Source organism: Chinchilla lanigera, unplaced genomic scaffold, assembly GCF_000276665.1.
Source record: "Chinchilla lanigera isolate Chin_1 unplaced genomic scaffold, ChiLan1.0 scaffold00012, whole genome shotgun sequence".
Taxonomy (NCBI): Eukaryota; Metazoa; Chordata; class Mammalia; order Rodentia; family Chinchillidae; genus Chinchilla; species Chinchilla lanigera.
Genome location: NW_004955413.1, coordinates 9,666,831 through 9,683,548, shown reverse-complemented (window position 1 = coordinate 9,683,548; position 16,718 = coordinate 9,666,831). Strand labels below are relative to the sequence as shown.

Here is a 16,718-nt window from a genome sequence, read left to right as displayed (position 1 = left end):
GAGCCCGGCGGCCCCCAGGCTGAGGCCGGCTCCGTGCCCTGCAGGGACACAGACGCGCGGTTAGCAACGGGTCTCCCTGCCCGCCGCTCCCCCGGCTCGCGCTTCCCCGCAGAGGCGGGGAAGGCCCAGTGTGCGGGCTCTGGCCGCGGGTGGGCTCCCGCGGGGTCGTGGTTCCAATTCTCAAAAGGCGGTTCTGAAATCTGGGACGATTCTCAGGCCTTAGATCTGCGTATGCAAATAAGAGCAATGCTATCTACGGCTTTTCTCCCAGGGAAAGCTAACACTAGACTAGAATTACCTATTAAATAACATGGGGCGTGGGGTGGGAGTAGAAGGCTATTCCAAAGCTGAAGCCTTTGCTCTGTGTGCAAGAATACAGCCCTTTTATTATGTGAACACTTGGATCCTAACATCTCCTCTTCTTTCTCTCTGTCTCTCTCTCTGCCTTTGTCTCTCTCTCTCTCTCTCTCTCTCTCTCTCTGTGTGTGTGTGTGTGTGTGTGTGTCTCTCTCATATAAGTGAAAAAGACAAGTCACGACAATCTCAAAAGCTATATTGTCTATCAGACTTGAGACCTTGCCTCAAAAGAAAAAGAGCTGGGCTGTAGCTCAGTGGGAAAGCAGAGTTCAAGGCCCAGAACAGAAAAAACCAACCAAACTGATCTAAATTAGGCGCTTACACCCTACTGCTTGTTATTCTTCCAGGCTCTTATCTTAGAATCAAGCCTAAGAGTGTTTTCTACTGTGTATCCCAACTAGGGCCCCATAATGATTTCAGAAATCTCCATCGTTGATGGTACTTCATTAAAACGAAACTGCATCAATTAATGTCTCTTGTCCCTTTATTGTTTTCTTATTTAAAAACTGAGTCACTTAAATAAAATCAATCGGCCAAAAGCTTGTTTAAAAATACACTGGAGGCTGCCTTATACTAATGGAATTGAAACCAATGGAAGGTGATTAACAAAGTGAAAACTGAACTTCCTGGAATAAAAGTACACCTTTCCTAGTTATCAAGATTCCCACTCCCATAGTCACTGCATTCTTCACTGCTGTGAACTTCTTAAAAGTGGTAAATAAGCACAGAAGTAGAACATTTCACAGCTGTGAGGATCTGGGCAGAAATAGTTATTCCCATCCAGAAGATAAGGAAATAGAAACAAGAGACATGCATAGATGCAGTTGATTCCTCACAGAGCTAATCTTGCATCCTGGTCTCCTCATTTGGGGGTCTTCCTTTTACCTGCAGGATTTCATGGTCCAACTCGCCAGTGAAATGGAAAAAAAAGTCATCCCAAATATATAAGGGACCAGGACCACAGCCTCAGTTTTACAGACCCAGCGGGTATTTTTCAGACAGTAACCCTCTAGGCTCCCCACTTACCATTCTCTTCTGGCTGCCTTCGGGAAAGAAAAACCAGAGGCTGTTTCTGGATGAGCATGTTTTATAGTCACAGAGAACCAATGGCTGTCCTGGGAAAGCCTGGTCTCATTCTGAGAACTTGCCATTTCCGCCCCTGACCCCTGCTGGCTTCATCCAGAAGGATGTGACCTGGTGGAAAATGACCTGCCAGCACAGCACATCCCGTACTTAGGAAATGAACATTGTGTGTTTTGTGTGTTCGCTTTCCCCTCATTGCAGGAAGAGAACCAACCACAAGCCCTTCCCCAACTTGAAACAAATGTCATCATCCTCCCAGGGGGGATACCCTGCCTTTCCTCTCCTGAGAATAGCTAGTGACGCCATCCAAGAGCTCTCACCCACGAGCTCTTACCCACACCCCGCGCTGACCAATTATAGTGTTTCTTGAGACACCATCGTTACAAAATCATTTCCAGAAAGAAATGGGAGGGGGCAGAAAACGCTCTTATATCTAATACAGCCACTCATAGCACTTGCTAGTATTTCAAAAAGCATTGTGAACCTATAAGTAGTGAAACGTGGTCCATTCACTGAGTGTGTAGCCAGCACCATGGAGCCCTAAGAAAGCAAGGCCACACCCACGGGAAGTGCTGCGCGCAGTTCTGGGCATATCCAGCTGTGAAGAAGAGATGGGAGGTCTCAGGAAGGGCACAATGAGGCCAAATGCGTCAGAAAAATCAGTGGGGTCAGGCTGCGCAAGGAGCTAATAATACGCTTCTCACTGCAGCAGGGATATGGCTTCCTGAGTTTTCATTTGAAGCCGTAGCTATAGCTGATGTGCTAGTGAAATGCATGGATTCCACCCACAGGTCAGTGAGGTGTAGGCTGAAAGGCAATTATCTGAGTAATTCAGGAGGGGAAAATGAGTGCAGCATCTGTGCAACTGAATAGATCACGTGCAGGATGGTTATCTCTGGGATATTCAGAAGTGGTTGGCACCCTGCCTGGAAGGTGACACATACGGGACCCCAAAATAGATGACCCTTCCTCTAATAATGTCACCTCCAAATTAGGAAGGTCAAACTTGTATTTTGCTGAAATGATTATTATCTCAACTGCCTGGGTCATTTGGAAAGTCTTACCAGTTATATCATCTGTAACATGATTAAATCAGTCACCTTTGTAGCTATAATTTGTACTTATCAACACAACACCACTACTCACAGCCATGGTTGCATCAAACTGGATTGTTCTGAATTTTGTCCCCATCCAAATAGACTTATTGGAGCTCCTCAAAGGAGAAATATACCTTCAGTCAAGTTGCCTCCAGTATCCATCTGTATTTTGGAAGTAAAAAGGGAAAGACCATAGTGCCACCTGCAGCCATGGCACAGGCCAGGATCCACGCCCAGGCCAGCGAGGGCCCCTTCTGCCACTCGTTGTCCATGGCCGACCGCTCAGGCCGCCTGCTGGAGAGCCTGGACCAGCTGGAGCCGCAGGTTGAAGCTTTGGGAGAAGCAGCAACTGCTGTTGAGCAGAAGGAAGTCCTCTTGGAGATGATCCACAGCATCCATAACAGCCAGAACATGAGGTAGATCAATGACGGAGGACAGGGCCAGTTAAACCTGACTGCAAACCGTTTGATGGGACGAACCCTCACCGTTGAAGTTTCGGTAGAAACAATTAGAAGCCCGTAGCAGGAAGAGTCCCTAAAACACGCCACGCGGATCATTGATGACATGGTCAGTAAGTGCCTGGATGACCTGGCCAGTGCCAAGTGTCACTTAATGTCGCTGTACAGTGCGTGTTCCTCTGAGGTTCCCCCGGGGCCCGTGGATCAGAATTTTCAGTCTATAGTGATTGGCTATGCTCTTGAGGATCAGAAGAAAATCAAGAGAAGAGTAGAGACCCTACTTAGAAACATTGAGAACTTGGACAAGGCCATCAAACTGCTAGAGCATTCGAAAGGAGTCAGTTCCAAAGCTCTGCAAGCAAATGATGAGAATAGGCTGAATTACTCTTCAAACCTGCAGGCACGTGGGTCATAGAAAGATGATACGATGCTAGCAATACTCCTTTGTGTTAGGTATCACCACTCGATAGGTTATTGCAGATGGGAAAACTATTGCAGTACCAAGGTTTTCCAACTCAATTAAAACTGGGATTTTAATTATCTAGACTTCTTAGACTGAATTCTTGTCTCACACTGGGATCTAGCACTATGTATGTTACTGTTTGTAGATAAGCACATTATGTGAGGGAAGGCAAGGCTCAGGTGGGGATGGTGTCATTGCTCTTTGCCGGACTGTGGCAAGGAGAGGGCTCCTGGGGCCTGGAGCTGGTAGGACACCCCACCTTCCACAGCACGCACAGGCCAAGCACACAGGGTGCCTACAGATTCGGAGACAACGGCAGGTCTTCCTGCACTCACTCACTCAGTGCTTTGCAGTGTCTATATCAGATTACTTTGAAGGTAAAGATGTACACATCTCTTAATATATTTTTATATACCTGGACACTAGGCATACAATGGGAGAAAGTCACCTTTAGTTTTACCAATGTGATTAATTACATACCCACTTTGCCTCTCAAATGCATTCTTCTAAAATTTCTATGCTGTAACTTGCCTTTTCTTCTTGGAATGGTGCCTGTCAGTTTAAAATCTCTATTTTATGTAGCTGTGCCATAATTACTGGTCCATTCCCCTCTTCTTGGACATTTGGGTTGTTTCCACCTTGTTGCTGATCCTACGGTATATTCGTGTACAGAGCTTTATCTTTGTATAAATTCCCACTTGAGGTGTACTGGGTTAAAGGGGATATGCATTTTCATGGCCTAACACCTATTTCTACATTTTTTGTATAAAAGTCGTATCAGTTTATGCTCTTCAGTAATTAAATGTAGCCTTTCCATTAAAAAAAAAAAAAGAAGGGAAAGAATATCCTCCTTAGTCCTCATAGATATAGTCACAGTGGAGTGTGGGCCAGGGTGAACTGGGGAAGAGTGGATTAGTCAGCCTTCTGTCACTATAACAAAATTCCTGAGATAATAAACTTCCAAAGAGAAAATCACAGCTTTGGAAGATCATAGACCATGATCAGTTGAGCCTGTGACAAGGCAGCACATCATAGCACAGGTGCCTGGTAAAGCAAAACTGCTCATCTCAATTTCAATAAGCAAACCACAGGGAAGAGGAGGGTGCCAGGGCCCTGTGATCTAAAGACCTCTTGCTGGGCCCAAGCTTCCGACACCTCCCAATAGCAAGCCATCAACACAGGGGCTTTGAGTGACATTTGATATCCAAACTGGAGAAGGAAAGGGGACAAGGAGGATCTGCATCCTGACTCTTCAGTTCCTACATGCTCCCCCAATGGCCCTGGGTATTGTCTTGTATATCTGGGGCTTAGATGAACACAATTAAATCTTTATTTCATGGGTGAGGAATTTTTCAGGGTCTTCTTCAGGGAATTTTTCAGGGTCTTCTTCAGCCTCAGCAATCAGAACGAAGATGAAAAAAATAGAAGGCAAAGGACAATGGACAGTGTGTCAACTCAGCTCTGCCTGTGTCCTGGAACTTATTTTCTTTGTGCTTAAAACACATTTTTTTTATATTTCTCCCTTTATAAAGGGGGGCGGAAATCTAACCTTTGGTAGCCTGGGCATAATGGTTGATTGATTGTGTCAACTTGAGACGTTTAGAAGCTTCACTAAGTCAGCTTAGCAAATCTACGTGCCTGGATGGTATAAAGGGGAAATGAGGAAGGACAGATCTGCCTCTGATCTTTGGAGAAGCTCCAGTCTTCGCTTTCAGCTCGGCCATCATCTCCTGGCTTCCAGCGCAGACTCTTCGGCTTCTGCCAGGGATCCTTCAACCTTCCGTCATAGACTACTCAGTCTTCCTTCGCAGACCCATCGGCCTCCTGATACAGATTTGCACGGACACTGCATTGAGCTCCAGACCTTGGACTGAAACCTTTGGTCTTCAGTGTGCAGACACCCTCTGCACGCTTCTTCATCCAACTCTGTGGCTGACCATTGTAAGCCAGTCTTGTAATTTGTCATACATTCGTGTATCTTGTGTTACATTTGTTTCTCTAGTAAAACCCTGACTGAGACACCTGGGTACTTGTAGTTTTACTTTGTAAAAACCTGACACTTTATATTATTAGTAAGAACTGACATTTGTTCTGAACACTTTCAATTGAGTGCTTGTTGGCTTTCATAAATCATAATAAGCAGACTCTCTAGCTTCCACCACTGACCTTTGGGCCTTCTCAGCACAGATTCATGAAACAGGCCTGCATGAGACATTGTGGTGGGCTGTAGGCCTCCAGTTGCACTTGTGGAGGGGCATTGTGATGGGCTCTAGGTCTTCAGCTAGCCTCATGCGGGATGTTGCCATGGGATCTAAGGCTTCAGCTGGATTCTTTGGGTCTCTAGGGTGTGGACAGATTTCCCACACTCTTTGGTATTTGACCCTAGGTGACTACTATAAAATAATCCTATAAATTATGTGTCCTATTTTAAATTGTTTCCCTTGCAAACCCTGACTACAACAATTTTATGAGAATTTATTATTAAATTACCATTGAATTGGACTATTCAACAGTACTTACTCTGCTGAAGATTTTAAGGTATCTCTATTGCATGGAATCTCAACTATTATCATCACATATTCATGGGACTGCACAGGAGAAAAAAGAGTCAGAGAACACTGAACTTGAGCCATTTTCCTTTCTCCAGATTGGCCTTGATCTTTGCTAATGTACACATCTGTCCTATTTTAGTATATGTGCTGCCGAAGTGAGCACTACACATCTATCCTTAAATACCAGTGTTTAAACACTAGTCTGAGTCCTTTTCTCCACTTCAGGTTCCTGCAGATACACAGTTCTCTGTTGACACAGTCCTCACCTCTGTCATTTTTAATAGCTACATAATAATCCCATTGTTTGCTTAGTCATTTCCCTCTTAAACACTTGGACCACTTCCAGTTTTTTCATTACTGTAACTAGAATCGCCGGGACATCTGTGTCCATTTTCACTCTTTGGGGTATTTCTTTTTTTTTTTTTTTTTTTTTTTTTTTTTTTTTTTTTTCTGGTATCAGGAATCGAACTCACGACCTTGCACTTGCCAGGCAGGTGCTGTGCTGCTGTGCTAAACCCCAGCCCCTCTTTAGGGTATTTCTTTGGGGAGCATTTAAAATGGGAAAATGCCAAAAAAAAGAGAATAGTTTCTTTTACATATTCTATATTGCTTTCCAGGAGAACCAATTTATAATGTTATCAGCTTTGTAAGAATAACAGCAGAAAGCTTTGAGATAATTTAGTTTTCTTATATTAATGTTTAATTTGGTTATTTCAGCACTACAAGTGTGGTTTATTTCAACTCTACACCTACCATGTACCAGGCATCACCCTAGACTCTGAGGATAAAAACCCAAATAGGATATAACCTGCCCTCAGGAGATGACAATCTTTTAGAAGAGAAAGATTTAGGATAAAACATTTAAATTTGGTGTGGGAAGTGCCAAGAATGTACGGAGGGCAAGGAAAGTACATAACTGCAAAGTTCTAGGAAGACTTGCTGGGAGCACTGGCATTGAGCTGACCTTGGACAAAAATTAGGGGGAAGAAGAGCAGGGTCAGCTAAAGAAACAGAAAGCACAAAGGCATGAGAGAGTGTTCAGGATGCTCCAGGCATTTAGTACAGGTGAGCATAGAGTAGGAAGCTGGGAATTCTAGGGATAAGGCTAATGGAGTCTGTAGGAGTCAACTCATGGTAGCTCTCACACGTCATGCGTGGGCAAAGAGCCACTGAAAGCATTTCATCAGTGGTCTCGTGGGGTTGGGTTTGCTTCACTGATAGTTATGTGAAGGCTGGTTTTCAGAGATACACAACTAAAAGCAAGAAAGTCACTGAAGTGGTTGGGAGAGGTCATCACGGATTGGGATAGTTCTGGTAGGACAGACCAGAATGGATAAATTCAAAGTATGTGTTGGAAGCAAAATTAGCTAATCATACTTAAGGCTTTTGCTTAGGAATGGTACTTATTCAACCCACTTACATTACCTTGGTCAATAAAGTCACAAGGCCAACCCAACATCAAAAGGGCAGGGGAATACCCACTTCCTCTAGAGGAAAGCAAGAGGGGAAAACGCCAACCATCAGACAACCTCCAGAGTGTCTGCCTTGTGCAGAATATACTCCAGGATGAACCGTAACATCACCAACCATCTCCCATGTGCTCTGCCTCATGAATAATTTCTTTGGAGTTGCAGCCTCCATCTGGGTATAGTAAGAAGCTCTCTCTGGCTAACACATGCAAACTATTGCCATGAGTCTGAGGGAAGAGGGACCAAAGAGCTCTGGAGAACCAAGAAATTGGAAGGACACCTGCTGTTTTGTAGTTGGAATAGCCAGTGTGTGTGGCGACCTGTGTCCTCTTTTATCCATGTATCAGCCTAAGAATCAAAGCTCTAGGAACGACCACAGGCTTGGCTGAGTTTGAGCCGAGTGTGCATCCCCTGGCTGTGCGGGGCAGGGACAGAAAACCTGAGTCACCCTCAACTTCTGCATGGGATGATAGCGACTCACCCTCCCACCTTCTCTCTGCATGTAGTCAGAGAGAAAATTCACGCTAGGAAATTACAGTGGAGGTGGTATATTAGGGGAAAGCAAATTGGTGCTTAAAGGAAATGAAAAAGAAACTATCCACGATAAATAAATTTGAGCCACCCAGAGCATATTATATTGCTGGTGGTAATTCTTCTCCAAACTGATATTTCTGATCATTAGTTTTTAAATTATGTTTTTCTTAGACATGTTGTTGCTGGTTTGGCTTATATTGATTCATTACTATTATTTACATCTTCTAGAAGATCTATTTTTGTTCACTGATCAGTTAAGCTATTTTAAATTTAATACTATATGATTTTGAAAATCGCTGTTTCCTAATCAGATTTTTGTTTGTAAAAGAAGACTTCACCATCATTTCCTTCATTTCTGCTCCAGGTACTGGGGATTGAACCCAGGACCTTTGCACCAAGCTACATCCCCAGCCCTTTTTATTGCTTGCTTTGAGACAGGGTATCAATAAGTCACTCAGCTGCCCAGGCTGGGCTTGAACTTGGGATCTTCCTGCCTCAGCCTTCTAAACTGCTCTGATTATAGATACATACCACCATACCCAACACCATCATTGACTTTTGCAAAGGAAAAAAAGATTACATCTTTAGTGATCTTTTTGTGCTACTTTTGTTTGTTTTGTTTTGCTTTTGTCTTTTTTGAGACAGGATTTCACTATGCAGTTCAGGCTGCCCTTGAACTCGCTTTGTAACCCAGGCTGGCCTCAAACTTGCAGTGATCCTCCTGCCTCAGCCTCCTGAGTGCTGGGATTACAGGCATGCGCCACCACGCCTCTCTGTCTTTGGTGATCTTACTCACTTATTGTTTTGGACAAATCTGACCTTGGGAGCTTGTCAATCATCACAAGCTTCTTAATGCCATCAAAGAAAGGCAGTTTAAATTTGTTCCACTTCCTCCTCCCCAGGTGTGCACACCTGCACAGAACACCTGGGATCCTGTGGGTGAAAGCTGCATTATATCATTAATAGAGACGTGTTTGGCCCATGGGTCCTGTTGCAGCACATCTACTTTACCACGTGCCTTCTCTTTTGGTGCCAGAAAGACTGCAGCTGAATCTACACCCCTCCAGTGGCCATAAAGATTCTCTTATCTCCCGGGACACTGGGAAACAATTACCTTTGTCTCTCCTTTTCCCAGGCTTAGTCATTATCTCCCAAGTTCTCAGATGTACACAACAGTCTTGCAACCTGTGTTAGAACACCTGCTCATTTTATATCTACAAAGGTATCACAAATCTTACCCTCTCCCTCAACTTTTAGCCTACTTAAGGAATCTAACTTTTAGCGTATCTCATAGGCAAGAAAATGTTGGATGTAGTATTCTTTTTAAACTTTGCCAAAAGCCTGTTTTTAAGAGAAGCATTCGGTCAGTGTACATTACACAATATAATGGAGCACAAGGTATATCTTCCGACACTAAGAATGAATCAAGATTGCTCTAGGTTTTTGCTGTGTTTCAAAAAATGGATTCTATAGTGTTTTTTCATTTCCATTTGATTTTGAAGTGGGTGAGCAAATAACTTTACTTAATCCATATTTTTCTCCAATTTTGTTCTATTTTTTAATTAGACCTCATATTTTTAGAGATCAGGTTCACAGAACAATTGAATGTAAATTACAGAGCTATGCCACCTACTTCACCACCACCACCATTAGCACCACCACACCACACCACCACCCGACCCCATCTCCAGACACACAATGCTCCCGCTCAACCCTGTCCCCGCAGAGTGGCCCATAGGATACAGTTGATGAACCTGCACTGACCTGAAGTCACCAGGGTCTATTATGGTTCCCTGTTGGTGTTGTACATGCTGTGGGGTTGGGAAAATGTTGAATGAGATGTATTCACCATTATAGTATCACAGAGGGTGGTCTCACTGCCGTAAAAACTCCAGGCTCCATGCATTCATCCCTCAGTCCCCACCCTGCCAGCCTCTGACAGCCACTGATATTTTTACTGTCCATAGTTTGCCTTCTCTAAAATGTCATAGAGTTGGAGTCATGCAGTGCGTAGGTTTTTCAGACTGGATTCTTCACTTTGTACTTTAAGTCTTCTCCGTGTCTTCATAATAGCTCATCTCTTTTTAGCACAAAATATTACTCTATTTTCTGGATATACCACAGTTTATCCATTTACCTACTGAATGACATCTTGGTTGCTCTCAAGCTTTGGCAATTATGAATAAATCTGCTATACAATCCAGGTACACATTTTTGTGTGAATACAGTGTTCAACTCCTTTGAAATTCCAAAGAGCATGGTGGCTGGATCTCATGGTAGGAATATATTTAGTTTTCTAAAGAAACTACCAAACTGCCTTCCAAAGTGGCTGTACCATTCTGTATTTCCACCAGCGATGAATGAAAGTTATTACCCCACATTCTCACCACCACTTGGTGTCATGAGTGTTTTACATTTTGGCCATGCTTATAGGTGTGTAGCAGTCTCATATATTGGTTTGTTTGTTTGCCTCTATAGTGCTGGGAATGGAGCCCAGGGCCTCAGCATACTGAATGTGTCGTTGATTTTTTAATTTGCATCTCCTTTTGACATTTAATGTGCAGTATCTTTTCTTTTCTCAGGCATAACTTTTTGTTGTGTTTTTGTTCTTAAATCAGTAAAAGAAGTTGGGTCCTGTAAGCTGCAGTGATCTAAGCAGCAGCAAATTTGTGCATTCCCCTTTGTGTTTTTGTTTAAATACGATTGAATTTTCACATTCCCAGTGTAATTCATTTGCATGAAATTCTGCACCATACGTACTAATTGTAAAGTTATTAACCCCACCCCAGCGGGGAAGATACTACTCTGGAAAATAATTTTCACTGAAAATAACCAAACTTTGTTAGGTGTATTGTGACAAGTTTATAAATAATACGAAAAATAACATTTTAACACTTGGTCATCAACTTAAAATTATTTGTCTATACAAATTTTTGGGCTGGGGATTTAGCTCAGCGGCAAAAGCGCCTGCCTGGCAAGCGCAAGGTGGAGAGTTCGGTTCCCGGTACCGGAGAAAAACCAAAAAAAAAAAAAAATTTTTTTGTAATTTTTAAAATGTAATATATTCTACCATCCTATGGAGTATCTTTTCATATGCTATTTGCCACCTTCTATTTCATTTGGTGAGGTTTCTGTTAAAGCCTTTGGCCCTTTTTCTTAGTTGGGTTTTTATTGCTGTAGAGTTTTAAGAGTTCTTCACATACTTTGGATAACAGTCCTTTATCTGAGATATCTTTTGTAAATATCTTCTCTCAGTCTGTGATTATCTTTTCATTCTCTTCACAGTGTATTTTTTTGTTTTGTTTTTGTTTTTGTTTTTTCTTTTGTCTTTTTGTCTTTTGCCTTTTTGAGACAGGGTCTTGCTATGCAGTTCAGGCTGGCCTTGAGCTCACTTTCTAGCCCAGGCTGGCTTTGAACTCACGACAGCCCTCCTGCCTCAGCCTCCCAAATGCTGGGATTACAGGCATGTGCCACCACACCCTGCTCAAAGTGTATTTTGTAAAGCAGAAATTTTGAACTTTAATGACATCTAGCTTATCAATTTTTTGCTTCCATGGCATGTGCCTTTGGTAACAATATCTATAAAGTCATTGTCAAACTCAGGATCATCTAGATTTTCTTCTATGCTATCTTCTAGAAGTTTGATGATTTTGTGTTTTATGTTTAGATTTTTGGCTCAGTTTGGTTAATTTTTGCAACTTTGCTATGATCACTTATTTCCAGGAGTATTTTTTGTCATTTCTTTCACAATTTCTACATAGATGATCATGTCACCTGTCCTTCCCCATCTCTTGATCCCCTTCTTTTTTCTTTCTTTTTTTTTTAGTACATATTTGCTATACCTCATGTTTATATTCTTTGTGTGGAGTTGTTATATGTACATAACACATCCCCATTCTCTTTTCTTTTCTAGCCCCTATTTCTCTGTTCCCTCCCTTCTACCCTCTATCTCTTGATCCCCGTTCTCTCTGAGAAAAACGTATCTTCCTACTTCCTATCATTTTGTTTGTTTGTTTGTTTCGTTTTTTTTTTTAGTTGAGTTCTTGTCTGGTTTTGGAATCAGGCTAAGCCTAGCTTCAAGGAATGGATTTGGAAGTACTCCTTCCCCTTCAATGTCATTAAAGAATTTGAGGAGTGTTGGTGTTAGATCCTCTCTAGAGTTCTTGCAGGATTCAGCAGGCAATACATACATCCTGGGCTTTTCTTAGTTGGTAGGTATTTTTATTACTACCTCAATTTCATTGCCTGTTATTAGACAGTTCAGGGTTTTTGTATCTTCTTGATTCAGTTTTGATTTCAGATTCAAAAAATCTGTCCATTTTTTCTAGGTTTTCCAACTTATTGGAGTACATGTTCTCAGAGTAGTTACAAATAATCATCTGGATTTCAGCAGTGTTCATTGCAATTTTGTCTTTTTATTTCTAATTGCACTGACATGGGTCCAAATTTACTCCTCCTTTTCTAATTTCCTAAGGTAGAGTGTTAGATGATTGATTTTATTTTTTTATTTATTTATTTTTTAGATGATTGATTTTAGATCTCTCTTCTTTTCTAAAGTATGCATTCAATGCTATAAATTTCCCTCTAGGCACTGTTCTCTGAATTCTGAAACCAGCAAAAGTTGAGTCAGTCTTCTCAATGGCTAGAACAAAAAATGGAACTACAGATTTGTGGGAAAGTCATATATTGCCCATTCAGTGCCCTAAAGAACAGAAAACACTGGTTAGCCCTAGGGGGTAAGTTCGCTGAGTGACAAAGTGTTTTAACTTTTATTTCTTGCCATCGTTCGGTTCCATGAACCCTATATATATATATATTTTTTTTAATTTAATTTTGCCTTTTTGAGACAGAGTTTCACTATGCAGTTCAGGCTGACCTTGAACTCACGTTGTAGCCCAGGTTGGCCTCGAACTCACAGTGATCCTCCTGCCTCAGCCTCCTGAGTGCTGGGATTACAGGCGTGTGCCACGGTACCTAGCTATATCCTTATTTTTAATTTTCCCTTTTATTCCTTGAATGATCTTGATTTTATTTCTGATGTTGCAACAGAGAACCAAACCCAACACTGGAGCGTGTAGATCTACTTCTTGCCTTTAACGTTAAAATAATGAACAACGGGTATGGTGGCACGCACCTGTAATTTCCACTACTTAAGAGACGGAAGCAGGAGGATCATTAAGTTTTAGCCCAGCCTCACCACCTTAATGAGACCTGTCTCAAAAACAGAAAACAAAACAAAAGAAAACAAAACACAGGACTGTGGACGTAGCTCAACAGCAGAGTGCTTGCCTAGCATACTTGACATCCTGGTTCCATTCCCACTATCAACACCAAAAAAAAGATGAACATAGACTTTTAGAGGTGTTTCTCAATGTATGCTCTTAAGTGCCTTTTAGGAGTTTCCTATCTTTGTCTCTACCTTAAGTGTAACAGTGCTTTCTTTTCCTAAAAATACAATTTACCTTTAATCTGAGCATGCGGGTGCGTTTGCCTGTGTGTGTGTGTGTGTGTGTGTGTGTGTGTGTGTGTCTGATTGGGGATTGAACCCAGGGCCTTCACACTGAGTTACATCCCTACCCTCTTTTAATTATAAGACAAAGTCTCAATAAATTCCCCAGGCTGGGCTGAAACTCATGATCCTCCTGCCTCAGCTCCCAGAGTGCTAGGACTACAAGTGTGTGCTGCCATGTCTGGCTTATCTTTAATTTTCTAATAGTGAAAGACACACATATTTTTAGATAAATTTCTATGAAACAACTGTAGAAAGTTAGAAGTAAAAGTTTTCCTTTTACATCAATTTTCACCTTTCAGAGGTAATACTGAAGTTTACAATTTGCTTTTCTCTTGCATAATGTTCATGATTATACCCATATGTACTCTCCTTCCCTGCATCTTTCCTTCCTTCTTTTCTTTCTTTTTGAGATGGGGTCTTGCTAGACTCCTCATGCTGGTCTTAAACTTCTGGGCTCAAGAAATCCTGTCTCTTCCTCCCAGGTAGCTAGACTGCAGGTGTACCCCACTGTGCTCAGCCTAAATATGTTTATTATGTTTATTTCAAACGTGTGGCTGTGTTATGCACATGTACCAACTCCTCACAAGGAATGTAAGCATTATGTACTGTAAACATGTACTAATAAAAATAAATTTTAAAACAAGTATGTGCTTATGATTTTCTTTTATAGAACAGCATACTATATATATTTTTTGCACTTAAAAATATAACACCAGTGCCCATCAACCAAGGAATGGATAAAAAAGATGTGGTATTTTTATACAGTGGAGTATAATTCAGCTATAAAGAAAGATAACTCGAGGCTTTTATAGGTAAATGGATGCAACTAGAGACCACACTCATAAGTGATATCACCCAGACTCGCATGTGTAAACACTACATTGTCTCCCTAGTGTAAGAAACTGAAAGAGTAAATAAGATCCAAAAGGTACAATAGATGTAGTGAAAGGGAAAGAAACTGCACAAAAGGAAAGAACAACTGGGAGGGAGGAAAAGAGAAAAGAAGGAAGGAATAGATAGATGGCTAGATAGATAGATAGATAGATAGATAGATAGATAGATAGATAGATAGATAGATATACAAGATAGCTAAGATAATTGTACTACTAATTTCTATTAGTTCACTGAAAGGAACAGTTAGTGTTTATATTGTTTGATCAATTTTGCATGCCTGTACCTGGTAATCTGAAAACTACTTTGAAGATAACAATATGCAATATAATAAGCATTATCAATTTCCTATCATCTTGTTTTGAAATTTTGTATCATTTTTATTGTTTTTATCATCTTTAAAATAAAAATTATATATATAACACCAGCTCTGGAGGAGGGTGTGGGGGAGATGTTGGTCAAAGCATACAAAATTTCAGTTAGACAGGAGTTAAGGGCATGTGTAGCTCAGTAGTACAGTCCTTGCCTAGCATGCATGAGACTCTGGGTTAAATTCTGAGCCCAGAGGAAAAAAAATGGGAAAGAAAGGACAAAAAGTTTCAGTTAGAGATGAGTAATAGGTCTGATCTATTGTATGAGGTGGTAACTATAGTGAGTAATAATGTACTATAGACTTGAAAATTGCTGAATGTTCTCACCACAAGAAAAAGCATGTGAAGAAATAGATCCTTAATTAATTGGATTTATCACTTCCACAATGTATATACATATCAAACCATCATGCTTACTTTTAAAATATGTGTACTTTTTTTAAAGTCAGAGGCAGTGGTGAACACTGATGAACCCAGTACTCTGGGAAGCTGAGAGAGGAAAACCAGTGTACTGACTTAGTGACAACCTGCCCCAAAATAAGAAATTATGCCCAACGTAGTGACACATGCCTGTAATCCCAGGACTTGGGAAGCTGAGGCAAGAGGATCATTTCGAGTTCGAGACCGGCCTGGGCTACAAAGTGAGCTCAAGGCCAGCCTGAACTGCATAGAGAGACCCTGTCTCAAAAAGGCAAAAGAAATTAAAAACTAAAGGGCTGAGGAAGTAGCTTCTCGTAAGGCTTTGGGTTCAATTCCCAGTACCATAAAAATAAGTAAATACAATTTTATTGTCAATGCAATCAATTAGTTAATTAATTTAACAGCCAAAAGAATCCTCCTACAATATCATGCCAGTCATGCCCCATCCCCATAGGTCATTTTTGCCCCTTCTCTGCCTGCTCTGTGCCTCTGGAAGAATGCTCACTCCTGGAAATCACCTCCCTCAGGCTCCACTGCCAAATGCTCTGATGGGGTTCAGCAAATCAGAAGTGCCAAAAAGCATTCAGAGGATACAAGGAAGTCAGAGTATTCCTCCTCTTGTGCCCCTCCCTGCTTCAGCTCTGTCTTTTGCAGAGGCTGTATCTCTCTTTGGCTGTAGTTCCAAATTTCACTGGGTTCCTGTTATCTCCAATATCCTCTCCCTTGCAAGTTAGGCCCTAAGAATGGTAATAGCTTTTCATAACTTCTGGCCTCTAGGCACCTCATCACCTCCTGGTTGTATGTTTAATCCTACTCAACTTCTATAAGTAAAGCCTTCCTTAAACATCTGTTCATTTGAATCCTCTGGGATGAATTGTTTCCTTGTTTCCTTCTATAGGACATTTTATAAGATCATACATGTGACTATCACTCCTTAAAGGAACAAGTCATGATTAATTTGTCCATTCCCTTATTTATAGACATATGTCATAGTTTCAAACTAGTTGTTTATTACAAACAGTACCTCAGTGAACATCCCTTGTGTGTGGGTATATGTATGTGTATGTATACTCTTACATGTATTTCTTCAGGAGAGAGTCCAAAAATTGGAATAACTTGAACAAAAAGCATCTGCATTTTAAATTTGATAAATGTTTTCTTTCCCTACTGAGTAGATGACCAACAGTTTGCCCTCCTTAGGGAGACACAACTAACGAACAGTAAGCAAGCTAGGGCCATGGTCAAACGTGCATGTTTGGACCATTAATCCAAAAGAAATCGTGGCTATTTTAAATCTAAAAATAAAGTAAGTCTTTATAAAGGAGTTTCTGAATCCTCCAGTTATTCAGACAATCTAATCCTTCAATCAGCTTTATTTCAAGGAAAGAGAACAATTGCTAACTGTTAGAACTAATCTTACCAGAAAAAGTTTCAGTAGTGGCTAAGTGTATTAGATGAAGCACATGATTAAGAATAAAATTCAAAGACTCTTCTGACGATAAGTTCAGAGT

The 16,718-nt window shown here is 41.2% G+C and overlaps 1 protein-coding gene and 1 pseudogene across 1 annotated transcript in view; one reads left to right on the top strand and one right to left on the bottom strand.

Annotated features, from left to right (window-relative positions):
• Positions 1 to 1,517, bottom strand: part of Apold1 (apolipoprotein L domain containing 1) — a gene marked incomplete in the record, with an annotated part of 3,934 nt that extends 2,417 nt beyond the window's left edge. Inside the window, 2 exon segments of the mRNA XM_005379640.2 lie at positions 1 to 38; positions 1,384 to 1,517. Coding sequence (XP_005379697.2) covers positions 1 to 38; positions 1,384 to 1,386 — 41 coding nt within the window.
• Positions 1,518 to 2,546: 1,029 nt separating this feature from the next.
• Positions 2,547 to 3,410, top strand: LOC102029067 (annotated as a pseudogene).
• The last annotated feature ends 13,308 nt before the right edge of the window (positions 3,411 to 16,718 follow it).